The following is a 23,150-nucleotide window of genomic DNA, read 5'->3' as shown; positions in this document are numbered from 1 at the left end:
TATCTCTTCCCAGCACAAGTGCAGAATCCTCATCTCCCTGTACGTATCTTATTGTCTTATCTCTGTTCTGAAGCTTAAGAAGGCACAACCATCAAAGGAGCCCATAACAGGGTAACCTTGATCCTGCTCTTTCAGCTGGAAAATCAGTGACAGCCTCAGGACCCTCCACATCTCTAGAAACTCCTTCTAAACCATGGAGAGGTGCAACAGTTGCATGAGAATGTTCCTAATATAACCATTATCATTACCTGTATTATTTGTTATCCACGTCATTCTAGAGGGTTTTTGTGACAAACCCGTTTTAGACGAAAGAAAAATGACCAGTGTGGGATCACTCTGGAGTTGACTCGGAAAAGGGGGTGGGAGGAAGGGACAGGGGCGTTTATCCAAGGGAGTTGAAGGAAGGCAGGGGAGAAGCGGCAGAGACAGAGGAATCTGATGTTCCCAGAGGAAATAACAATGACCCCACAGAGCTGAGGACACCACGGGAAGATGAGGAAGCTCACTGGGGAAGAAGCCCTTGACCTCCCAGATGCCCAGCACTGGGTGTGCAGCAGAGCTGGTGATTCCAGCTGGGGAGGTGAGGACTCCACTGCGAGCTGAGCGGGAACAGCCCCTTCCCTTGACTGAGGCCCCAGAGGCACGGAATGGTCAGAATGCCGGTGGCTGAGGGAGGCACGGGGGCAGCTGCTGGAGGAGGGAGACACCCAGAAGGAGCATTTCAGGCACTGGAAGGACAGGTCATTTCTCTGCCCCGCCTCCGCTCCTTCCTTTGCTGCCCGCAGAGAGTGGTTTCCGGCAGCTCTGTTATCTCGGGGCTGGCAGGTGCTTTCTGACTCTCCCTCACTCAGCAAACACGCAGCTTGCTCTCGGCATGCACCTCGCCTATCTCATCCTCACGCTCTTCCTGGGCCAGCTCCTGGGTAAGTCCTGGCTTTTCCCCGAGGCAGCCTTCTTGTTTCTCCCCAGGAAAGCCTCAAGAGCCTTACCAGGACGGTGTGGGGAAATAGCAGTGAATAGAGGGAAACGGCTGCGAAATCTCTGCTTCTGTTTGTGGTTTTGCCACAAGTGTTTGCTCAAGAAGCTCTTAGATTTGTAAAGGAAAAGGGAAGGGAGAGAAGAGAAACCTCAGAGTCCTTCACTGTCTTTTCTCTTTCCTTCAATCCACCTCCTCTGCCTCTCTTCTGATCCTCCTGCAGTCAGCACAGGAAATCTCAGCTGTCTCTGCAGTTGTGTATTGCTCCTGTTTTAATGTAAATTCTGAGATCCTGTCAAACCTGTCCCAGGTACCTCAAAGTTCCCATTTCATTACAATAACAGGGTGTCCCATTCTGCCTCCAGGCTGAGCCAGCTCTGCCGTGGCTTCCAGTTTTCTCTGGGCTGGCACCACAACCAGGGCTCCCTCTTTCCAAGCTCAGCATCATGTGTTCTCAGGGATCTAGGAGCCCTCAGAGGTGACAGGAATGGGGAAGCAGGATGAATCCTTTTGCTGCACCTCGATGGGCTCCTCAGGCTGCTGGAGGGGTGCTGCTTCCAGCCCACGAAGTTCAGGCATGCCAGGCTGTTCCCTAATCCTCTGAGCAGTAGGAGCAGGAGACAGACACAACACAGCTCTTCTCTAGGTCATGCTGTGCAAAGAGATCCCAACTCCTGCCCAGTATCACCCAGGACTCCTCTACAAGGCAGAAAGCTTTCTCCAACCAGGGTTTTGCACCCCATTTTGTTTTGCTACACACAGTCCTTCCCTGTGGAACTGCTGACCTTCACTTTCTTCCAGGCACCACGGGGCAGATCCCAGTCACCCAGGAAGATGGACAAGTCATGGTGAAGCAGAGACATCCCTTCCAGACCACCTGCACATACCAGACCAATAACTTTTATGGCTTGCTCTGGTACCAGGTGCAGAAAGGCCAAGCCCCACAGCTGGTCTCCTATCAATCAGGGCCTGGCGCCAAGCACAGCGGCCGTATCACCACACACCTGAACACCACGGGGAAATACAGTGTCCTGCAGGTGGAGGAAGTGGAGGTCTCTGACAGTGCCTTGTACCTCTGTGCTGTGCAAGACACCCTGGTGCAGGGAACTTCCTCGGCTGTGCAAGAACCCAGGGGAGGGAGGGAGGGGATGTGTCTGTGAGAGGGTGAGCTCGGGGAAGGGACCCTGAGGTCGCCCCGATGCTCACCAGAAGGGACCTCCCCATGTCTGCACAATGGCCTGATGGTTTTCACCCCATCCATGCTAGCACTTCCTCGGGAAAATATTCTGGACGATTTTGACTCATTTCCACACTTTGCAGTCTCTAAGTAAAGTAAAATTGCCCTTGTGCTTGTCTGGGACCTTGTCCTTCCACACTCCAGCCCTGCTGCTTTGGCCCCACACGTCCTCAGCAGAGCCCAGGGCCGGTTCTGTGTCCCTGCCTCGTGTGCTCTTGGAGCAGCCCCGTTTGCATGGACACACACGAAGCACAGATTTGTGTGTGGCTCCACACTGGAGTGCACGAAGCCGTGTCTGTGCATGTGTGTCCCTCACCGGGAGGGAATTTCCTGACTGGGCCAGGGATAGCGAGCACTGCTCTGGCCCTGAGCAGCACAGAGAGCAGCTTGCCAGGGTCAGAAGGAGCCTGAGTGCAGCTGAGTGGGGACGGCAGCTGCCCGCTACAGATGTCTCAAGGGAAGAGGCACTGAACTGCAGCCCCTGTCTCCTGAGCGCTCCCTTTCCTGCCCCTCCAAAGCTCACGCTCCGCTGATGCTGATTTCAGGCTCAACAAGGACGGTTTCACTGCAGCTCGGAGGATCAGCTGAACTCGGAACAAACTGCACGGGCGGGGCTTCAGCACGGCTGGCAGCCGCCGTGCCCTCCGCCGCAGCCGGGCCACAGCCGCTCTCAGCAGCGCTGCAGAGGGCAAAAGGAGGAGCTGTGCCTCGGGGCCATGGCGAGAGGCTCGGCAATCCTGCCGCCCGTGGGCTGCCAGTCGCGGAGCGGATCTGCTTCCGATGCCGTGTCGGTGGTGTGTGGGATGGGACGCAGCTGTGTCTTGTCGCTGGCAATGGCAAACGTCCTTGTGTGGCTCATTGTGGTGGTGCTGTGAGAGGCGGGGTGTGAGCCCGGCCGGGGCGGAGCTGGAGGCGGCGGAGAGGAGAGGAGAGGAGAGGAGAGGAGAGGAGAGGAGAGGAGAGGACAGGACAGGACAGGACAGGACAGGACAGGACAGGACAGGACAGGACAGGACAGGACAGGGCAGGACAGGACAGGGATGCTCGGGCGGCGGAGCAGCGGGATGCGGCGGTGTCGGAGCGCGGGGCTGGCGGCGCTGGCCGCGGTGCTGCTCGGTGTGTGTGGATGGTGGTGTCGGGGCGTCCGGGTCGGCGGGCTGTGTGAGACCGTCCCCAGCCCAAGATTCATCTCTTACCCTCCTGTTCCTTTTCGTTTCTTATTTACCCTCTGCCTCCTCCTCCGCTGTCATACTTTCTTCCCTCTCTGAAGTAATTGCTTCCCAGTTTGCCTTTTTTCTCCATGGATTTATCCATCCATCCATCCATCCATCCATCCATCCATCCATCCATCCATCCATCCATCCATCCATCCCTCTCAGCCAGTGTGCTTTTGTCATTTCCTTCTGATTTTCCTTCAAAACATCCCTCATACGTTCTCGTCCTCACCCAAACACTCTCCGAGAAATAATCTCTCCATACTTTCTTCTCAAAACATATCCCAGTTAGCTCTGATCTGTCCTCCTCTCCCATCTCCCCCTAAACCACGTTTTCTGTTCAAGAAAAGTGATTCTTCTTTTCTCTTTGGCAGTGGCAGTGGCCAGAGCCCAGGTCCAGCAGGAGCCACGGCTGGAGACCACCGAGGACACCGGCATCAACATCAGCTGCTCACATCCCAAAATCCAGGCCGGAGACTGGATCCAGTGGTACCGTCATCTCCCGGGCCGAGGACCCGAACTCCTCGCGGTCACTGTGAAAGAGTCCAAGGAGCTGCCGGAGATTGCGGGTGGCGTGTGGGTGTCGGCAGATCGGCGGAGCAGCGCGCTGTGGCTCGGGCGGCCCCGGCGCGGGGACGCGGCCGTGTATTACTGCGCGCTGGGGGACACGGGCAGAGGAGCCGGGGCTGCGGCCGGGCACGAACCGCCGCGGGCGGGGCCGGGCGGGGCCGGGGCCACAGCGCCGCCCGCGGCCAGCAGGGGGCGCTGCCGCTCGGCCGCCGGGCCTCAGGCGGCTCCGCAGCTCCTTCGTGCGCAGCGAGCCCGCGCACACCGCGCCCGCCACAGCCCTGCACGGCCGCCGGACACACGGCTCGCACAGCCTGCCCCCTGCGCTGACACACTCGGCACGCACTGCCCGGCCTCCCCTCCGCCCCTCTGCCTCCTCTGCCTGGCAGGAAACTGCTGCGGGCTGCGCCTCTGCCACGGCCTTTGGCCCTCTGGGCGCGTCCATTGCTCTTCTCGGCCTGCTTTGCAAAGCAGAGCTGCTCCTTCAGGCCAGCACCTGTGCTGGGAGCTGACAGAGCAGCTGCGCTGGCAGGCACACATGGTCTAATCAATGGAGTGCTGTCACCTCAGTAGGTCACAGCAGGAGAGAGATGTTTGCAGGGAGTCTTTCTGAGGTGACAGGGAGATCTCCCTCTCTGTCCCTGGGGAAAAGTCTCTGCCACGTACTGGAACGTGGATGAGAAGCCACTTTCCCATCTCGATGTGTAAGGAAGGTGTACTTTGAATCCCACCTGAGGCTGCAATTCAGTTAACTACGTTTTGTTCTAATCCTCAGGTGTCCACAAACAGCCGTGAGAGGATTCAGCACCTTACTGAAACAGTAAAATATCTCGGAGGGAAAACAAGGAATGTGTTGGATTAGAGGAGGATTTCACATCATCGGAGGGCTCTGTCACACCCACCTTCCACCTGGAACGGATTGGTCCCTTTTCCTTCCCGTTTGTCACTTCTCAGGCAGCCTGAAAAGCAGATGCCAGGATTTAGCAATGCTGCAAGCGTTGGAGGGAGACACCTGAAAGAGCGAGCTGCACATGAGGTTTCCCTGCAGAGACTTGCTCTAGGGACCCCATTTCCTTTGGGGACAGGAGCCTTTCAGCATGTTCAGGAACTGCCTCACTTGAGCAAGTTCAGCAGAGGCCACTGTCAGGGCATGTGCAAGGCGAGGGTGTCTGGTTCTCTAAGGCTCACATCACGTCCATTTCCCTTCCCAAGGGAAGAACAAGGAAAAGTGACAAACAAAGCCCACAATGACACCAATCTGGCAGTAGGTGATAAGGGAGAGAAGCTCAGAGCTCATCAGCTCCTAATTGATGGGTCATTAGGAAACTGCTGCGAAGTGGCTCAGGCTGAGCTTTGTCAGTGACAAGAAGTGAGAAGAGGAACATGACGAGAATGGAGGTTTTAGGGGGTCTTGTGGGATTAGGGAGCTGTCACCAAGGAAAGCTTGTGAGGTTGTGGAGCCTCCAGCCTTGGAGTTCTCCAAAAGCCATCTCGACGTGGCCTGGGCAAACTGCTCCATGTAAGTGAGCCCAGAAGAGGTCCCTTGGAAAGTAAACCATGATGTGATTCAATATTCCAAAACACGGGGAGCGGATGAGAGGAATGATCGAGCCTTCAAAGGAGAAGTGAGGGATTTGAATCAGCCTCAGGGCCCTCCACTTCTCTAGAAACCCCTTCTAAACCATGGGGAGGTGCAACATTTGCATGAGAATGTTCCTAATATGACCATTATCATTACCTGTATTATTTATTATTCACGTCATTCTCGAGGGGTTTTTGTGACAAACCCATTTTAGATGAAACCAAAATGACCAGTGTGGGTTCAGTCTGGAGTTGACTCGGAAAAGGGGGTGGGAGGAAGGGACATGGGCGTTTGTACCAGGCATGATGAAGAAGGGCAGGGGAGAAGCGGCAGAGATAGCGAAGTCTTCAGTTCCCAGAGGAAATAGCAATGACCCCACAGAGCTGAGGACACCACGGGCCGTGTATTACTGCGCACTGGGGGACACGGGCAGAGGAGCCGGGGCTGCGGCCGGGCACGAACCGCCGCGGGCGGGGCAGGGACGGAGCCGCGTGCGGGACCCCCGGGCCCCCGGCCGGGAGCGATCACGGGCCCAGCACACGGACTGGCCTTCCGCGAGAGACTCCGCCGAGCGCAAGGCTGCTCCCCTGCAACGTGCACAAAACAATTCTGCTGGAGAGGAACACCGCAGGCAGGGTCAGTGGAATCAGGGAAGGTATTTCGGAGCCTATTGGCAGCCAAAGGAAGGCTCAGGAGATGCTGGCTCATTGCTCGCTGACGAAGGGGACCTGCTGACAAATGACAGGGAAAAGGCTGACACGCTCAATGCCTATTTGCCCTCATTTTAACTGGTGTCGCTCCTCCTCAGTTCCATCACATCCCTGAGCCTCCCTGAAGCCTTTCTGGGAATAAAGCAGCACCCAGAGTAGAAAAGAAGTAATTAAAGAACTCACACATCCATTTGCACATACACAAGTTCACGGTACCACAAAAAATTTCTGGAGCTTGCCTACACCCAAAGAGTGACTCATACCTCTGCTCTGCATTTACGAACAGCTGTGTGCACACACATTGCCAGAGGAGACCCAGGCACAGACACTTCTTTCGGCATGTACCCACAGATATGCAAACACACACACTCCTGTTCCTTGTCCTGCACCCAAGTCTTCCCACACACATCTGCATGAATATTCCTGTACAGAGATGTGCACACATAAAGCACATTCCAACACATATCTATTCCCACACACTTACGTATATGCCGTCCCTTCTTCACTCCTCAACTCACTCTGATGGTCACTGGGTTTTACCTCCCCACGTATGGGCATTGGGCAGCTGGTTTTGACGCTGTCCTGTTAAAACTGCCTTCAGGAAAGTATTCGGGCCTTGTTTGACATCTTACCCTCTGTTCAGCCTGTGAGCACACAAACTGTGCCATGGCCTTGACTGACTCCTTGTCCTTCCCCACAAGGCTCCAGCCCTGCCACAGTTGTTGTTCCCAGGTGTCCTCAGCAGCATCCATGCTTGGTTGTGTTCTTGCCTGTGCTCCTGGTTTGTGTGCGCTTCTGTGCGGCCAGGGTGCACAGGAATCCATGTGGGAGCACAAATTCATGCACAAATCCACACCAATGTGCAGGAGCCTCCAGGAGCCTCTGTGTGTGTGTGTGTTATTCAACAAGTGAAATGCGTTGATCGCACTGGAGACAGTGTCCACTGCTCTGCCCTGACCATCACAGAGCAGCATTTTCCCAGATTCAGAAGGAGCCAGGGTGCAGTTGAGCAAGGATGTAGCAGCCTGCAGGAGATTTGTCCAGGGAAGAGGCACTGAAATGCAGTCCCTGCTTCCTGAGGCCTCCTTTTCCAGCTGCTCTAAACATCACGCTCTGCTTCTGCCAATTGCAGGCCCCAACAAGGATGGTTTCACCCAAGTTTGGATTCTTAGCTTAATTCTGTTTGGAATGCTGAGAGTGCCTCAGCATGGCTGCGAGTGCTCACACACACAGACATGTGTCTCCAGGCCAGTGCACAGTTGCTTCTCCCCTGTGCTGCATCAGGCTGGATTCGTGGCCAGGGAGAAAGACTGAAGGTTCCTTTCCACCTCCTGTATCCATGTGAGTGGATTTATTTCAGAGCCCTGAAGGACAATTCAGGAGTCGCCAGGTGACAGCAAAGGGAGAATGCGAAGGAACAGATCATGGGAGTAAAAGGAACACATGGACTGTCAATCTTGAGCTCCACGATACCAGCCCGATCCCCTGACACCCACCCCGGCCCCGCCGCCTCCGAAGGGCAGAGTCCGGACCGCCGCCCCATTGCCACCGCGCTCGCCTCGCCTCCGTTCCGTGCCAGGACTCGGTGAGAGCCCGAGCGGCGCCGGCGCAGGGCTCAGCCGCGGGGCGGAGCTGGCGGCGGCGGAGAGGACAGAAGAGGAGTGGAGGCGGCGGAGAGGAGGCGGCACGGCCGCAGCAGAGAGCCGGGGCTGGCGGGAGCGGCGATGCTCGGGCGGCGGAGCGGCGGGATGCGGCGGTGCCGGGTCTCGGGGCTGGCGGCGCTGGCCGCGGTGCTGCTCGGTGCGCGGGGGTGGCAGTGGAGGTGGCGGTGGCCGGGGCTGGGTCTGGATCCGCCTGGGATCAGCATTGGGCTCGGGATTCGTCTCTGGCACTCCTACTCCTCCTCTCCCTTTTTTCACCCACTGCCCTCATCCCTTCTCTCCTTAATGAATCCATTCCCTCCGACCTTGCCGGTTTTATTACTCCAGTTCTTGAGGCATTCCTTGATTCGTTCATTCATTCATCCACCCGCTCATTCATTGCAGTCAATCCCTTTTCCTCATTCCAATCTCCCCTTCTGCAGTCTGACTCTTCTCCTAACTATCCTACATACAATGTCCGAGCAATCACTCTCGCAGAAATTGTCTCTCCATACTTTACTTTTAGAACATAGCCCACTTAGCTCAGATCTGTCCTCCTCTGCCCTGTCCCCTGTCCTCGTGCACGGCATTTGCTGCTGACGGAAAGTGATTCTTCTTTTCTCCTTGGCAGTGGCAGTGGCCAAAGCCCAGGTACAGCAGGAACCACGGCTGGAGACCACCGAGGGCACCGGCATCAACATCAGCTGCTCACATCCCAAAATCCAGACCAGCGAGTATATCTACTGGTACCGACAGCTCCCGGGCCGAGGACCCGAATTCCTAGCATCCATTGTGAAAGGGTCCAAGGAGCTGCCGGAGATTGCGGGTGGCGTGTGGGTGTCGGCAGATCGGCGGAGCAGCGCGCTGTGGCTCGGGCGGCCCCGGCGCGGGGACGCGGCCGTGTATTACTGCGCGCTGGGGGACACGGGCAGAGGAGCCGGGGCTGCGGCCGGGCACGAACCGCCGCGGGCGGGGCCGGGCGGGGCCGGGGCCACAGCGCCGCCCGCGGCCAGCAGGGGGCGCTGCCGCTCGGCCGCCGGGCCTCAGGCGGCTCCGCAGCTCCTTCGTGCGCAGCGAGCCCGCGCACACCGCGCCCGCCACAGCCCTGCACGGCCGCCGGACACACGGCTCGCACAGCCTGCCCCCTGCGCTGACACACTCGGCACGCACTGCCCGGCCTCCCCTCCGCCCCTCTGCCTCCTCTGCCTGGCAGGAAACTGCTGCGGGCTGCGCCTCTGCCACGGCCTTTGGCCCTCTGGGCGCGTCCATTGCTCTTCTCGGCCTGCTTTGCAAAGCAGAGCTGCTCCTTCAGGCCAGCACCTGTGCTGGGAGCTGACAGAGCAGCTGCGCTGGCAGGCACACATGATCTAATCAATGGAGTGCCGTCACCTCAGTAGGTCACAGCAGGAGAGCTGTTTGCAGGGAGTCTTTCTGAGGTGACAGCGAAATCTCCGTCTGTGTCCCTGGGGAAAAGTCTCTGCCACGTACTGGAACGTGGACGAGAAGCCACTTTCCCATCTCGATGTGTAAGGAAGGTGTACTTTGAATCCCACCCGAGGCTGGAATTCGCTTCTCTACATTTTGTTCTCATCCTCGGGTTTTTCCCCAAGCACCCTTGGATGAGCATTCAGCATCGTCCTGAAATAGTAGAACATCTCGGAGGGAAAACAAGGAATGTGTTGGATTAGGGGAGGATTTCACATCATCGGAGGGCTCTGTCACACCCACCTTCCACCTGGAACGGATTGGTCCCTTTTCCTTCCCGTTTGTCACTTCTCAGGCAGCCTGAAAAGCAGATGCCAGGATTTAGCAATGCTGCAAGCGTTGGAGGGAGACACCTGAAAGAGCGAGCTGCACATGAGGTTTCCCTGCAGAGACTTGCTCTAGGGACCCCATTTCCTTTGGGGACAGGAGCCTTTCAGCATGTTCAGGAACTGCCTCACTTGAGCAAGTTCAGCAGAGGCCACTGTCAGGGCATGTGCAAGGCGAGGGTGTCTGGTTCTCTAAGGCTCACATCACGTCCATTTCCCTTCCCAAGGGAAGAACAAGGAAAAGGGAAAGTGACAAACAAAGCCCACAATGACACCAATCTGGCAGTAGGTGATAAGGGAGAGGAGGAGGGAGCTCAGAGCTCATCAGCTTCTAATTGATGGGTCATTAGGAAACTGCTGTGAAGTGGCTCAGGCTGAGCTTTGTCAGTGACAAGAAGTGAGAAGAGGAACATGACGAGAATGGAGGTTTTAGGGGGTCTTGTGGGATTAGGGAGCTGTCACCAAGGAAAGCTTGTGAGGTTGTGGAGCCTCCAGCCTTGGAGTTCTCCAAAAGCCATCTCGACGTGGCCTGAGCAAACTGCTCCATGCAAGCCCTTCCGAGCAAGGGCTTGGACCAAGTGAGCCCAGAAGAGGTCCCTTGCAAAGTAAACCATGATGTGATTCAATATTCCAAAACATGAGGAGGGGATGGGAGGAATGATCGAGCCTTCAAAGGAGAAGTGAGAGATTTGAATCTTCTAGGAGTTACTTGGAGGATGAAGAGGGAAGGGAGTCAGATGTGCTGAAGAAGCTGTGAAGGCTGACACTGAGGTGGAGGCAGGTGCAGCCAAGCGAGACAAAGGGTTAGGGATGATGAGAGAGGACACACAAGGCCCAGGAAAGGACAGACTGCAGTGATGTGGCCCTGGTATCTCTTCTCAGCACAAGTGCAGAATCCTCATCTCCCTGTACGTGTCTTATTGTCTTATCTCTGTTCTGAAGCTTAAGAAGGCACAGCCATCAAAGGAGCCCATAACAGGGTAAGCTTGATCCTGCTCTTTCAGCTGGAAAATCTGTGACAGCCTCAGGACCCTCCACTTCTCTAGAAACCTCCTTCTAAACCATGGGGACGTGCAACATTTGCATGCGAATGTTCCTAATATAACCATTATCATTACCTGTATTATTTATTATTCACGTCATTCTAGAGGGTTTTTGTGACAAATCCGTTTTAGACAAAACCAAAATGACCAGTGTGGGATCACTCTGGAGTTGACTCGGAAAAGGGGCTGGGAGGAAGGGACAGGGGCGTTTATGCCAGGGAGTTGAAGGAAGGCAGGGGAGAAGCAGAAGAGACAGAGGAGTCTTCAGTTCTCCGAGGAAATAGCAATGACCCCACAGAGCTGAGGACACCACGGGAAGATGAGGAAGCTCACTGGGGAAGAAGCCCTTGACCTCCCAGATGCCCAGCACTGGGTGTGCAGCAGAGCTGGTGATTCCAGCTGGGGAGGTGAGGACTCCACTGCGAGCTGAGCGGGAACAGCCCCTTCCCTTGACTGAGGCCGCAGAGGCACGGAATGGTCAGAATGCCGGTGGCTGAGGGAGGCACGGGGGCAGCTGCTGGAGGAGGGAGACACCCAGAAGGAGCATTTCAGGCACTGGAAGGACAGGTCATTTCTCTGCCCCGCCTCCGCTCCTTCCTTTGCTGCCCGCAGAGAGTGGTTTCCGGCAGCTCTGTTATCTCGGGGCTGGCAGGTGCTTTCTGACTCTCCCTCACTCAGCAAACACGCAGCTTGCTCTCGGCATGCACCTCGCCTATCTCATCCTCACGCTCTTCCTGGGCCAGCTCCTGGGTAAGTCCTGGCTTTTCCCCGAGGCAGCCTTCTTGTTTCTCCCCAGGAAAGCCTCAAGAGCCTTACCAGGACGGTGTGGGGAAATAGCAGTGAATAGAGGGAAACCGCTGCGAAATCTCTGCTTCTGTTTGTGGTTTTGCCACAAGTGTTTGCTCAAGAAGCTCTTAGATTTGTAAAGGAAAAGGGAAGGGAGAGAAGAGAAACCTCAGAGTCCTTCACTGTCTTTTCTCTTTCCTTCAATCCACCTCCTCTGCCTCTCTTCTGATCCTCCTGCAGTCAGCACAGGAAATCTCAGCTGTCTCTGCAGTTGTGTATTGCTCCTGTTTTAATGTAAATTCTGAGATCCTGTCAAACCTGTCCCAGGTACCTCAAAGTTCCCATTTCATTACAATAACAGGGTGTCCCATTCTGCCTCCAGGCTGAGCCAGCTCTGCCGTGGCTTCCAGTTTTCTCTGGGCTGGCACCACAACCAGGGCTCCCTCTTTCCAAGCTCAGCATCATGTGTTCTCAGGGATCTAGGAGCCCTCAGAGGTGACAGGAATGGGGAAGCAGGATGAATCCTTTTGCTGCACCTCGATGGGCTCCTCAGGCTGCTGGAGGAGTGCTGCTTCCAGCCCACGAAGTTCAGGCATGCCAGGCTGTTCCCTAATCCTCTGAGCAGTAGGAGCAGGAGACAGACACAACACAGCTCTTCTCTAGGTCATGCTGTGCAAAGAGATCCCAACTCCTGCCCAGTATCACCCAGGACTCCTCTACAAGGCAGAAAGCTTTCTCCAACCAGGGTTTTGCACCCCATTTTGTTTTGCTACACACAGTCCTTCCCTGTGGAACTGCTGACCTTCACTTTCTTCCAGGCACCACGGGGCAGATCCCAGTCACCCAGGAAGATGGACAAGTCATGGTGAAGCAGAGACATCCCTTCCAGACCACCTGCACATACCAGACCAATAACTTTTATGGCTTGCTCTGGTACCAGGTGCAGAAAGGCCAAGCCCCACAGCTGGTCTCCTATCACGCAGGGCCTGGCGCCAAGCACAGCGGCCGTATCACCACGCACCTGAACACCACGGGGAAATACAGTGTCCTGCAGGTGGAGGAAGTGGAGGTCTCTGACAGTGCCTTGTACCTCTGTGCTGTGCAAGACACCCTGGTGCAGGGAACTTCCTCGGCTGTGCAAGAACCCAGGGGAAGGAGGGAGGGGATGTGTCTGTGAGAGGGTGAGCTTGGGGAAGGGACCCTGAGCTCACCTTGATGCTCACCAGAAGGGACCTCCCCTCGTCTGTACAATGGCCTGATGGTTTTCACCCCATCCGTGCTAGCACTTCCTCGGGAAAGTATTTTGGATTATTTTGGCTCATCTCTACTTTGTGCAGTCTCTAAGTGTAAGAGACGGTCCAAAGATCCCTCATCTGCCTCACGATCATCGCCGAGGACAGAGACTGAACACAGGAGTCCTGGCCTGGCTGAGGTGGGATGTCTGCCAAGTGTTGCCTGCGGGTGTGCCCGCTGGGAACTGGGACGCATTCCTGAGGAAAATCAGTGCAGGTAACAATGGACTGCGCCGTTCTTGCTGCCCAGGCGGGAAGGACTGCGCTGAAGTGGAAAGGAACGACCTGTCCTGCAAACCTTTCCTGCACACCTGCCCTGCACACCTGTCCTGTGCGTCTGTCCTGTACCTGTTTCCCAAAACAACGGACCCCATAACAATGGCTGTAGATTTCCCCACCTCTTGGCCAGTTGCCTCTCGCTTCTGAAAAGGACTATAAAGGGACTTTCTGAAATAATCAAGTCCGAGATCTCCCCACGGAAAGAAGACGAATCTATTGGCGGAAGACTACGAGGACTTCGTCTCATCCGTTGGTAGCTATTACCTCCCCTCTCTTTCTTCCTCTCTACTTTGTGCTTCTTTCTCTCTCTCCCTTTCTCTCTTCTATTGCATTACTGTGTTGTGGGCACTTAATAAAGGTGCACTGTTTTGATTAAAACTGAAATCTCTTGTGTCCTTTTGCAATCTGAGATCAATAAACGAACCATCACAACTCCCGCTTGCATTAGCGGATCGTGACACTAAGTAAAGAAAAATTGCCCTTGTGCTTGCCCCAGCCGGGCCACAGCCGCTCTCAGCAGCGCTGCAGAGGGCAAAAGGAGGAGCTGTGCCTCGGGGCCATGGCGAGAGGCTCGGCAATCCTGCCGCCCGTGGGCTGCCAGTCGCGGAGCGGATCTGCTTCCGATGCCGTGTCGGTGGTGTGTGGGATGGGACACAGCTGTGTCTTGTCGCTGGCAATGGCAAACGTCCTTGTGTGGCTCATTGTGGTGGTGCTGTGAGAGGCGGGGTGTGAGCCCGGCCGGGGCGGAGCTGGAGGCGGCGGAGAGGAGAGGAGAGGAGAGGAGAGGAGAGGAGAGGAGAGGAGAGGAGAGGACAGGACAGGACAGGACAGGACAGGACAGGACAGGACAGGACAGGACAGGACAGGGATGCTCGGGCGGCGGAGCAGCGGGATGCGGCGGTGTCGGAGCGCGGGGCTGGCAGCGCTGGCCGCGGTGCTGCTCGGTGTGTGTGGATGGTGGTGTCGGGGCGTCCGGGTCGGCGGGCTGTGTGAGACCGTCCCCAGCCCAAGATTCATCTCTTACCCTCCTGTTCCTTTTCGTTTCTTATTTACCCTCTGCCTCCTCCTCCGCTGTCATACTTTCTTCCCTCTCTGAAGTAATTGCTGCCCAGTTTGCCTTGTTTTCTCCATGTCTTTATCCATCCATCCATCCATCCATCCATCCATCCATCCATCCATCCATCCATCCATCCATCCACCCATCCCTCTCAGCCAGTGTGCTTTTGTCATTTCCTTCTGATTTTCCTTCAAAACATCCCTCATACGTTCTCGTCCTCACTCAAACACTCTCCGAGAAATAATGTCTCCATACTTTCTTCTCAAAACATATCCCAGTTAGCTCTGATCTGTCCTCCTCTCCCATCTCCCCCTGAACCACATTTTCTGTTCAAGAAAAGTGATTCTTCTTTTCTCCTTGGCAGTGGCAGTGGCCAGAGCTCAGGTACAGCAGGAACCACGGCTGGAGACCACCGAAGGCACCGGCATCAACATCAGCTGCTCACATCCCAAAATCCAGACCAGCGACAGGATCCAGTGGTACCGTCATCTCCCGGGCCGAGGACCCGAATTCCTAGCATCCATTGTGAAAGGGTCCAAGGAGCTGCCGGAGATTGCGGGTGGCGTGTGGGTGTCGGCAGATCGGCGGAGCAGCGCGCTGTGGCTCGGGCGGCCCCGGCGCGGGGACGCGGCCGTGTATTACTGCGCGCTGGGGGACACGGGCAGAGGAGCCGGGGCTGCGGCCGGGCACGAACCGCCGCGGGCGGGGCCGGGCGGGGCCGGGGCCACAGCGCCGCCCGCGGCCAGCAGGGGGCGCTGCCGCTCGGCCGCCGGGCCTCAGGCGGCTCCGCAGCTCCTTCGTGCGCAGCGAGCCCGCGCACACCGCGCCCGCCACAGCCCTGCACGGCCGCCGGACACACGGCTCGCACAGCCTGCCCCCTGCGCTGACACACTCGGCACGCACTGCCCGGCCTCCCCTCCGCCCCTCTGCCTCCTCTGCCTGGCAGGAAACTGCTGCGGGCTGCGCCTCTGCCACGGCCTTTGGCCCTCTGGGCGCGTCCATTGCTCTTCTCGGCCTGCTTTGCAAAGCAGAGCTGCTCCTTCAGGCCAGCACCTGTGCTGGGAGCTGACAGAGCAGCTGCGCTGGCAGGCACACATGGTCTAATCAATGGAGTGCTGTCACCTCAGTAGGTCACAGCAGGAGAGAGATGTCTCAGCACTGTGCAACACCAAAACCAGTGGGACTCCCCCCCCCTTCCCCGCCCATCACTGATCACTTTTGCAAATAGGGCAAAGTTTGAGCTGCTTTACCCCTCCCAACACAGAACATCCTGCTGCATCTTCTTAGAAGCTGGCACAGAGGTGTGTTTTGGACTTAGTCTGAGAATGATGATGTAACACACTGATGGTTTAGTTCTGGCTCAGTAGTGCTTACCCTCAGTCAAGGGCTTTCCAGTGCCTCATGTCCTGCCGATGACAAGGTGCACAGTAAGATAGGAGGGATCATGGCCAGGACAGCTGATCCACATTGCCAACGAGATCTTCCATACCATACGATGGCATGCTCAGTGTATCAACTGGGGGGGAGTGGTCCAGGAGGTGCCAATCACTGCCCCGGGACTGGCTGGGCATCGATCCAATGTGCAGGTGGTGCTCAGATCCAGTGTGCAGCTGGTGCAGCTGAGGGCTTCTTCCTGTCCTTCTGTGACCTCAGCGGCATCAGTGCCAGGGAGTTCTGCTGGCAAGCTCAGCCAGGGCTGACTCTTTTCCTCGTGGATGTGCTTTTGAGCTGCAGCTTGGGAGTAGCTGAGGGCCAACCTCATCCCTTTATCACAAGGTCATGGGCACTGCAGAGAAGGGAAGAGAAGGGGAGATTTGTACCTAGAATTTCACAAGACCTAACAGAGCTTCCCTCAGGTTTCCTTTATGACCAAATTAGTGACAAATGGGTTCAGGCATAAGGTGTGTGGAAAAGTGCCTGTCCTACCAGGCTCGGAATTGTCATTTTCATGCAAAGCCCGGGGCCTAGTAAGAGAAGTTAGTAGGAAGAGCCTGTTAATGGTAATACTGTTAATGTTTTCATGAACACCATGAGTACTGGAAAGTGGGGAGCTCTCAGAAGTCCATGGATAACACACAGTGAGAGGAACAGGCCTTGACTGTCAGGCACAGCTCTTCTTCAGAAGACATGGACAGACCCCTCCCAGAAAAGAGTGAGGGATTTCAGGAGACACCCAGCAGAACATGAGACAGCAATGAGCACTTGCAGCAAGGGAGGCCAACTGTGCCCTGAGCTGTATGAGTCCAAGTGTTGTCAGCAGGTCCAAGAAGGTGACCCTGTCCCTTCAGCCCTTGAGAGAAAATGTAACCCTTGGGAGTACTGCATCCATGCTGGAGATCCTTGTTCCAAGAAGGAAATCGGCATCCTGAAGCAAGTCCATCCAAGGCCACCAAGTCAATTAGAGGCCTGACAAACATGACATGCAAGGAGAGGACAATGGGTTGGCCTGCTTCTCTTGGAGAAGAGATGTCTCAGGCTGACTTTCTTGCTTTCTAGCACGACTTTGTGAGAGGAAAGAGAGAAGATGGACCTGCTCTCTGGACTGCTCATGAGATGGACGTTTATGGGGAGTTTTATTAAGCAATAGTCCAGAACAAGTAATAATCCCTGCCCCTGATGCCCACGTGCCCATGTGCACCTCTTTCCTCAAACTCCTGTGGCCACAACACAGCTCGGAGTGATCGTCCTGGGGCTGCAGCTGAAGGGAGGTTCTCTGCCATCTACAGGGTGTTTCCAGCCCCTGTGCTCGGAAGCAGCTCCGGGAAGCTGCTCCATCTCCTGGGCCGGGGCGCTGCTGCTGCTGCTGCCTCAGGCTGCAGCTGGTTCTGTGCAGGCTGATTGTCGCCGGGATGTCCTTGCTGGAGCAGGGGGAGAGTCCATTTGCCAAGACACCAAGCTGTGCCCGTGCAGAGCCCCTGAGTGCTCTGAGCCCGGGCGAGAGGCAGAGCGGCACCGGCGCAGGGCTCAGCCCCGGGGCGGAGCTGGCAGCGAGGGGGAAGGGAGGCGAGAGAAGGAAAGGGAAGGCGAGGGGAGCCGGGGCTGGGCGGGGGCAGCGGTGCTCGGGCGGCGGAGCGGCGGGATGCGGCGGTGTCGGGGCGCGGGGCTGGCGGCGCTGGCCGCGGTGCTGCTCGGTGCGCGGGGTAGCGGCAGAGAATGAGGGTCGGGGCTGGGTTTGGGATGTTCCCCAGGGATCCCGGCGCCAGCACCTCTGTCTCTTTCAACGTCTCCTACCCCCTGCTTTGGTCATATCTCTGTCATATCTCATCCCCCTTTCCGAACCCTCCAAGTCCCCATCTCTCTTGGCATGAGCCTGCTTGTGTCTGCGCCTGCTTTGCAATGCACCCTTCTCCTTCCCCTGCATGCTCAGCTTCTATTGCCCTGATCAGAGAGCCCTCTACCCTTCATTGTAACAACTCCTTTCCCTGTCTACTCTTCATCCATCCACCCACACATCCTCACCCTTCCTTCCAAGCATCATCCCTTGCCTGTCTTTCTACTCGGAAAACTTTCTCATATCCCCCTCTGATTGTTTCATATCCATAACTTCGATCTCCTGCATGTCTCCGTTATTCCATACATCCGCACTTCCCCCTGTGCATCAAAAGTTATTTTTTCTTCTGAATTCAGCCTGTCATAATTCCCTGTTGCAAACCCAGCCCTCCTGTCCCTTTTCCCTCTTGCTGTCCATCCCTCCATGCAGCCGACATTTCTATTTCTCCATGCATCAAATTCCAACCCATACCAGCACCACTCTCCATGCCTGAAATGGTGCATTCCTCCCCATTTTTTAAAGACTGGCTCTGTCTCACTGCCCCTGCTCCTGTCTGTCTCTGTGGGAAAAGAAGCAGCAAAGCTGAACGACCATAGCTGAGCTTTGGACTTTCTTACTCCTTTCTTGGCAGTGTCTGGGGGCAGAGCCCAGGTCCAGCAGGAGCCACGGCTGGAGACCACCGAGGGCACCGGCATCAACATCAGCTGCTCACATCCCAAGATACAAAGGACAGAATTGATCTATTGGTACCGTCAGCTCCCGAGCCGAGGACCTGAATTCCTCGTGAGCGCTAACAAAGAGTCCAAGGAGCTGCCGGAGATTGCGGGTGGCGTGTGGGTGTCGGCAGATCGGCGGAGCAGCGCGCTGTGGCTCGGGCGGCCCCGGCGCGGGGACGCGGCCGTGTATTACTGCGCGCTGGGGGACACGGGCAGAGGAGCCGGGGCTGCGGCCGGGCACGAACCGCCGCGGGCGGGGCCGGGCGGGGCCGGGGCCACAGCGCCGCCCGCGGCCAGCAGGGGGCGCTGCCGCTCGGCCGCCGGGCCTCAGGCGGCTCCGCAGCTCCTTCGTGCGCAGCGAGCCCGCGCACACCGCGCCCGCCACAGCCCTGCACGGCCGCCGGACACACGGCTCGCACAGCCTGCCCCCTGCGCTGACACACTCGGCACGCACTGCCCGGCCTCCCCTCCGCCCCTCTGCCTCCTCTGCCTGGCAGGAAACTGCTGCGGGCTGCGCCTCTGCCACGGCCTTTGGCCCTCTGGGCGCGTCCATTGCTCTTCTCGGCCTGCTTTGCAAAGCAGAGCTGCTCCTTCAGGCCAGCACCTGTGCTGGGAGCTGACAGAGCAGCTGCGCTGGCAGGCACACATGGTCTAATCAATGGAGTGCCGTCACCTCAGTAGGTCACAGCAGGAGAGATGTTTGCAGGGAGTCTTTCTGAGGTGACAGGGAAATCTCCGTCTGTGTCCCTGGGGAAAAGTCTCTGCCACGTACTGGAACGTGGATGAGAAGCCACTTTCCCATCTCGATGTGTAAGGAAGGTGTACTTTGAATCCCACCTGAGGCTGCAATTCGCTTCTCTACATTTTGTTCTCATCCTCGGGTTTTTCCCCAAACACCCTTGGATGAGCATTCAGCATCGTCCTGAAATAGTAGAACATCTCGGAGGGAAAAGAAGGAATGTGTTGGATTAGGGGAGGATTTCACATCATCGGAGGGCTCTGTCACACCCACCTTCCACCTGGAACGGATTGGTCCCTTTTCCTTCCCGTTTGTCACTTCTCAGGCAGCCTGAAAAGCAGATGCCAGGATTTAGCAATGCTGCAAGCGTTGGAGGGAGACACCTGAAAGAGCGAACTGCACATGAGGTTTCCCTGCAGAGACTTGCTCTAGGGACCCCATTTCCTTTGGGGACAGGAGCCTTTCAGCATGTTCAGGAACTGCCTCACTTGAGCAAGTTCAGCAGAGGCCACTGTCAGGGCATGTGCAAGGCGAGGGTGTCTGGTTCTCTAAGGCTCACATCACGTCCATTTCCCTTCCCAAGGGAAGAACAAGGAAAAGGGAAAGTGACAAACAAAGCCCACAATGACACCAATCTGGCAGTAGGTGATAAGGGAGAGGAGGAGGGAGCTCAGAGCTCATCAGCTTCTAATTGATGGGTCATTAGGAAACTGCTGTGAAGTGGCTCAGGCTGAGCTTTGTCAGTGACAAGAAGTGAGAAGAGGAACATGACGAGAATGGAGGTTTTAGGGGGTCTTGTGGGATTAGGGAGCTGTCACCAAGGAAAGCTTGTGAGGTTGTGGAGCCTCCAGCCTTGGAGTTCTCCAAAAGCCATCTCGACGTGGCCTGAGCAAACTGTTCCATGCAAGCCCTTCCGAGCAAGGGCTTGGACCAAGTGAGCCCAGAAGAGGTCCCTTGCAAAGTAAACCATGATGTGATTCAATATTCCAAAACATGAGGAGGGGATGAGAGGAATGATCGAGCCTTCAAAGGAGAAGTGAGAGATTTGAATCTTCTAGGAGTTACTTGGAGGAAGAAGAGGGAAGGGAGTCAGATGTGCTGAAGAAGCTGTGAAGGCTGACACTGAGGTGGAGGCAGGTGCAGCCAAGCGAGACAAAGGGTTAGGGATGATGAGAGAGGACACACAAGGCCCAGGAAAGGACAGACTGCAGTGATGTGGCCCTGGTATCTCTTCTCAGCACAAGTGCAGAATCCTCATCTCCCTGTACGTGTCTTATTGTCTTATCTCTGTTCTGAAGCTTAAGAAGGCACAACCATCAAAGGAGCCCATAACAGGGTAACCTTGATCCTGCTCATTCAGCTGGAAAATCTGTGACAGCCTCAGGACCCTCCACTTCTCTAGAATCTCCTTCTAAACCATGGAGAGGTGCAACAGTTTCATGAGAATGTTCCGATTACGACCATTATCATTACCTGAATTATTATTCACGTCATTCTCGAGGGGTTTTTGTTACAAATCCGTTTTAGACAAAACCAAAATGACCAGTGTGGGATCACTCTGGAGTTGACCCGGAAAAGGAGGTGGGAGGAAGGGACATGGGCGTTTATGCCAGGGAGTTGAAGGAAGGCAGGGGAGAAGTGGCAGAGACAGAGGAGTCTTCAGTTCCCAGAGGAAATAACAATGACCCCACAAAGCTGAGGACACCACGGGAAGATGAGGAAGCTCCTTGGGGAAGAAGCCCTTGACCTCCCAGATGCCCAGCACTGGGTGTGCAGCAGAGCTGGTGATTCCAGCTGGGGAGGTGAGGACTCCACTGCGAGCTGAGCAGGAACAGCCCCTTCCCTTGACTGAGGCCCCAGAGGCACGGAATGGTCAGAATGCCGGTGGCTGAGGGAGGCACGGGGGCAGCTGCTGGAGGAGGGAGACACCCAGAAGGAGCATTTCAGGCACTGGAAGGACAGGTCATTTCTCTGCCCCGCCTCCGCTCCTTCCTTTGCTGCCCGCAGAGAGTGGTTTCCGGCAGCTCTGTTATCTCGGGGCTGGCAGGTGCTTTCTGACTCTCCCTCACTCAGCAAACACGCAGCTTGCTCTCGGCATGCACCTCGCCTATCTCATCCTCACGCTCTTCCTGGGCCAGCTCCTGGGTAAGTCCTGGCTTTTCCCCGAGGCAGCCTTCTTGTTTCTCCCCAGGAAAGCCTCAAGAGCCTTACCAGGACGGTGTGGGGAAATATCAGTGAATAGAGGGAAAAGGCTGCGAAATCTCTGCTTCTGTTTGTGGTTTTGCCACAAGTGTTTGCTCAAGAAGCTCTTAGATTTGTAAAGGAAAAGGGAAGGGAGAAAAGAGAAACCTCAGAGTCCTTCACTGTGTTTTCTTTTTCCTTCAATCCACCTCCTCTGCCTCTCTTCTGATCTTCCTGCAGTCAGCACAGGAAATCTCAGCTGTCTCTGCAGTTGTGTATTGCTCCTGTTTTAATGTAAATTCTGAGATCCTGTCAAACCTGTCCCAGGTACCTCACAGTTCCCATTTCATTACAATAACAGGGTGTCCCATTCTGCCTCCAGGCTGAGCCAGCTCTGCCGTGGCTTCCAGTGTTCTCTGGGCTGGCACCACAACCAGGGCTCCCTCTTTCCAAGCTCAGCATCGTGTGTTCTCAGGGTTCTAGGAGCCCTCAGAGGTGACAGGAATGGGGAAGCAGGATGAATCCTTTTGCTGCACCTCGATGGGCTCCTCAGGCTGCTGGAGGGGTGCTGCTTCCAGCACACAAAGTTCAGGCATGCCAGGCTGTTCCCTGATCCTCTGAGCAGTAGGAGGAGGAGACAGACATAACACAGCTCTCGTTTGGGTCATGCAGTGCAAAGAGATCCCAACTCCTGCCCAGTATCACCCAGGACTCCTCTACAAGGCAGAAAGCTTTCTCCAACCAGGGTTTTGCACCCCATTTTGTTTTGCTACACACAGTCCTTCCCTGTGGAGCTGCTGACCTTCACTTTCTTCCAGGCACCACGGGGCAGATCCCGGTCACCCAGGAAGATGGACAAGTCATAGTGAAGCAGAGACATCCCTTCCAGACCACCTGCACATACCAGACCAGTAGCTTTAATGCCTTGCTCTGGTACCAGGTGCGGAAAGGCCAAGCCCCACAGCTGATCTCCTATCACGCAGGGCCTGGCGCCAAGCACAGCGGCCGTATCACCACGCACCTGAACACCACGGGGAAATACAGTGTCCTGCAGGTGGAGGAAGTGGAGGTCTCTGACAGTGCCTTGTACCTCTGTGCTGTGCAAGACACCCTGGTGCAGGGAACTTCCTCGGCTGTGCAAGAACCCAGGGCAGGGAGGGAGGGAGGGGATGTGTCTGTGAGAGGGTGAGCTTGGGGAAGGGACCCTGAGGTCGCCCCGATGCTCACCAGAAGGGACCTCCACACGTCTGTACAATGGCCTGATGGTTTTCACCCCATCCATGCTAGCACTTCCCTCGGGAAAGTATTTTGGATTATTTTGGCTCATCTCTACTTTGTGCAGTCTCTAAGTGTAAGAGACGGTCCAAAGATCCCTCATCTGCCTCACGATCATCGCCGAGGACAGAGACTGAACACAGGAGTCCTGGCCTGGCTGAGGTGGGATGTCTGCCAAGTGTTGCCTGCGGGTGTGCCCGCTGGGAACTGGGACGCATTCCTGAGGAAATTAGTGCAGGTAACAATGGACTGCGCCGTTCTTGCTGCCCAGGCGGGAAGGACTGCGCTGAAGTGGAAAGGAATGACCTGTCCTGTATACCTGCCCTGCAAACCTTTCCTGCACACCTGTCCTGCACACCTGTCCTGTGCGTCTGTCCTGTACCTGTTTCCCAAAGCAAACAATATAACAATTTGCAAGGGACCTCTTAACAATGGCTGTAGATTTCCCCACCTCTTGGCCAGTTGCCTCTCGCTTCTGAAAAGGACTATAAAGGGACTTTCTGAAATAATCAAGTCCGAGATCTCCCCACGGAAAGAAGACGAATCTATTGGCGGAAGACTACGAGGACTTCGTCTCATCCGTTGGTAGCTATTACCTCCCCTCTCTTTCTTCCTCTCTACTTTGTGCTTCTTTCTCTCTCTCCCTTTCTCTCTTCTATTGCATTACTGTGTTGTGGCCACTTAATAAAGGTGCACTGTTTTGATTAAAACTGAAATCTCTTGTGTCCTTTTACAATCTGAGATCAATAAACGAACCATCACAACTCCCGCTTG

At 55.9% G+C, this 23,150-nt stretch overlaps 3 gene segments (V, D, J or C); all 3 read left to right on the top strand.

Moving 5' to 3' along the window:
* The first annotated feature begins 438 nt into the window (after nucleotides 1–438).
* Nucleotides 439–2,260, top strand: LOC138099224 (T cell receptor alpha variable 1-1-like). The segment is given in 2 exon segments: nucleotides 439–923; nucleotides 1,778–2,260. Coding segments are annotated over 2 exon segments (408 nt in total).
* Nucleotides 2,261–11,195: 8,935 nt separating this feature from the next.
* Nucleotides 11,196–12,743, top strand: LOC138099087 (T cell receptor alpha variable 1-1-like). The segment is given in 2 exon segments: nucleotides 11,196–11,530; nucleotides 12,385–12,743. Coding segments are annotated over 2 exon segments (408 nt in total).
* A 7,912-nt stretch (nucleotides 12,744–20,655) lies between these two features.
* Nucleotides 20,656–22,965, top strand: LOC138099086 (T cell receptor alpha variable 1-2-like). The segment is given in 3 exon segments: nucleotides 20,656–21,065; nucleotides 21,920–22,286; nucleotides 22,860–22,965. Coding segments are annotated over 3 exon segments (522 nt in total).
* Nucleotides 22,966–23,150: the final 185 nt, after the last annotated feature.

Source organism: Aphelocoma coerulescens, chromosome 27 (assembly GCF_041296385.1).
Source record: "Aphelocoma coerulescens isolate FSJ_1873_10779 chromosome 27, UR_Acoe_1.0, whole genome shotgun sequence".
Taxonomy (NCBI): domain Eukaryota; kingdom Metazoa; phylum Chordata; class Aves; order Passeriformes; family Corvidae; genus Aphelocoma; species Aphelocoma coerulescens.
Note: the sequence above shows the minus strand (reverse complement) of the source record. Positions and strands in the feature narration are given on the sequence as shown.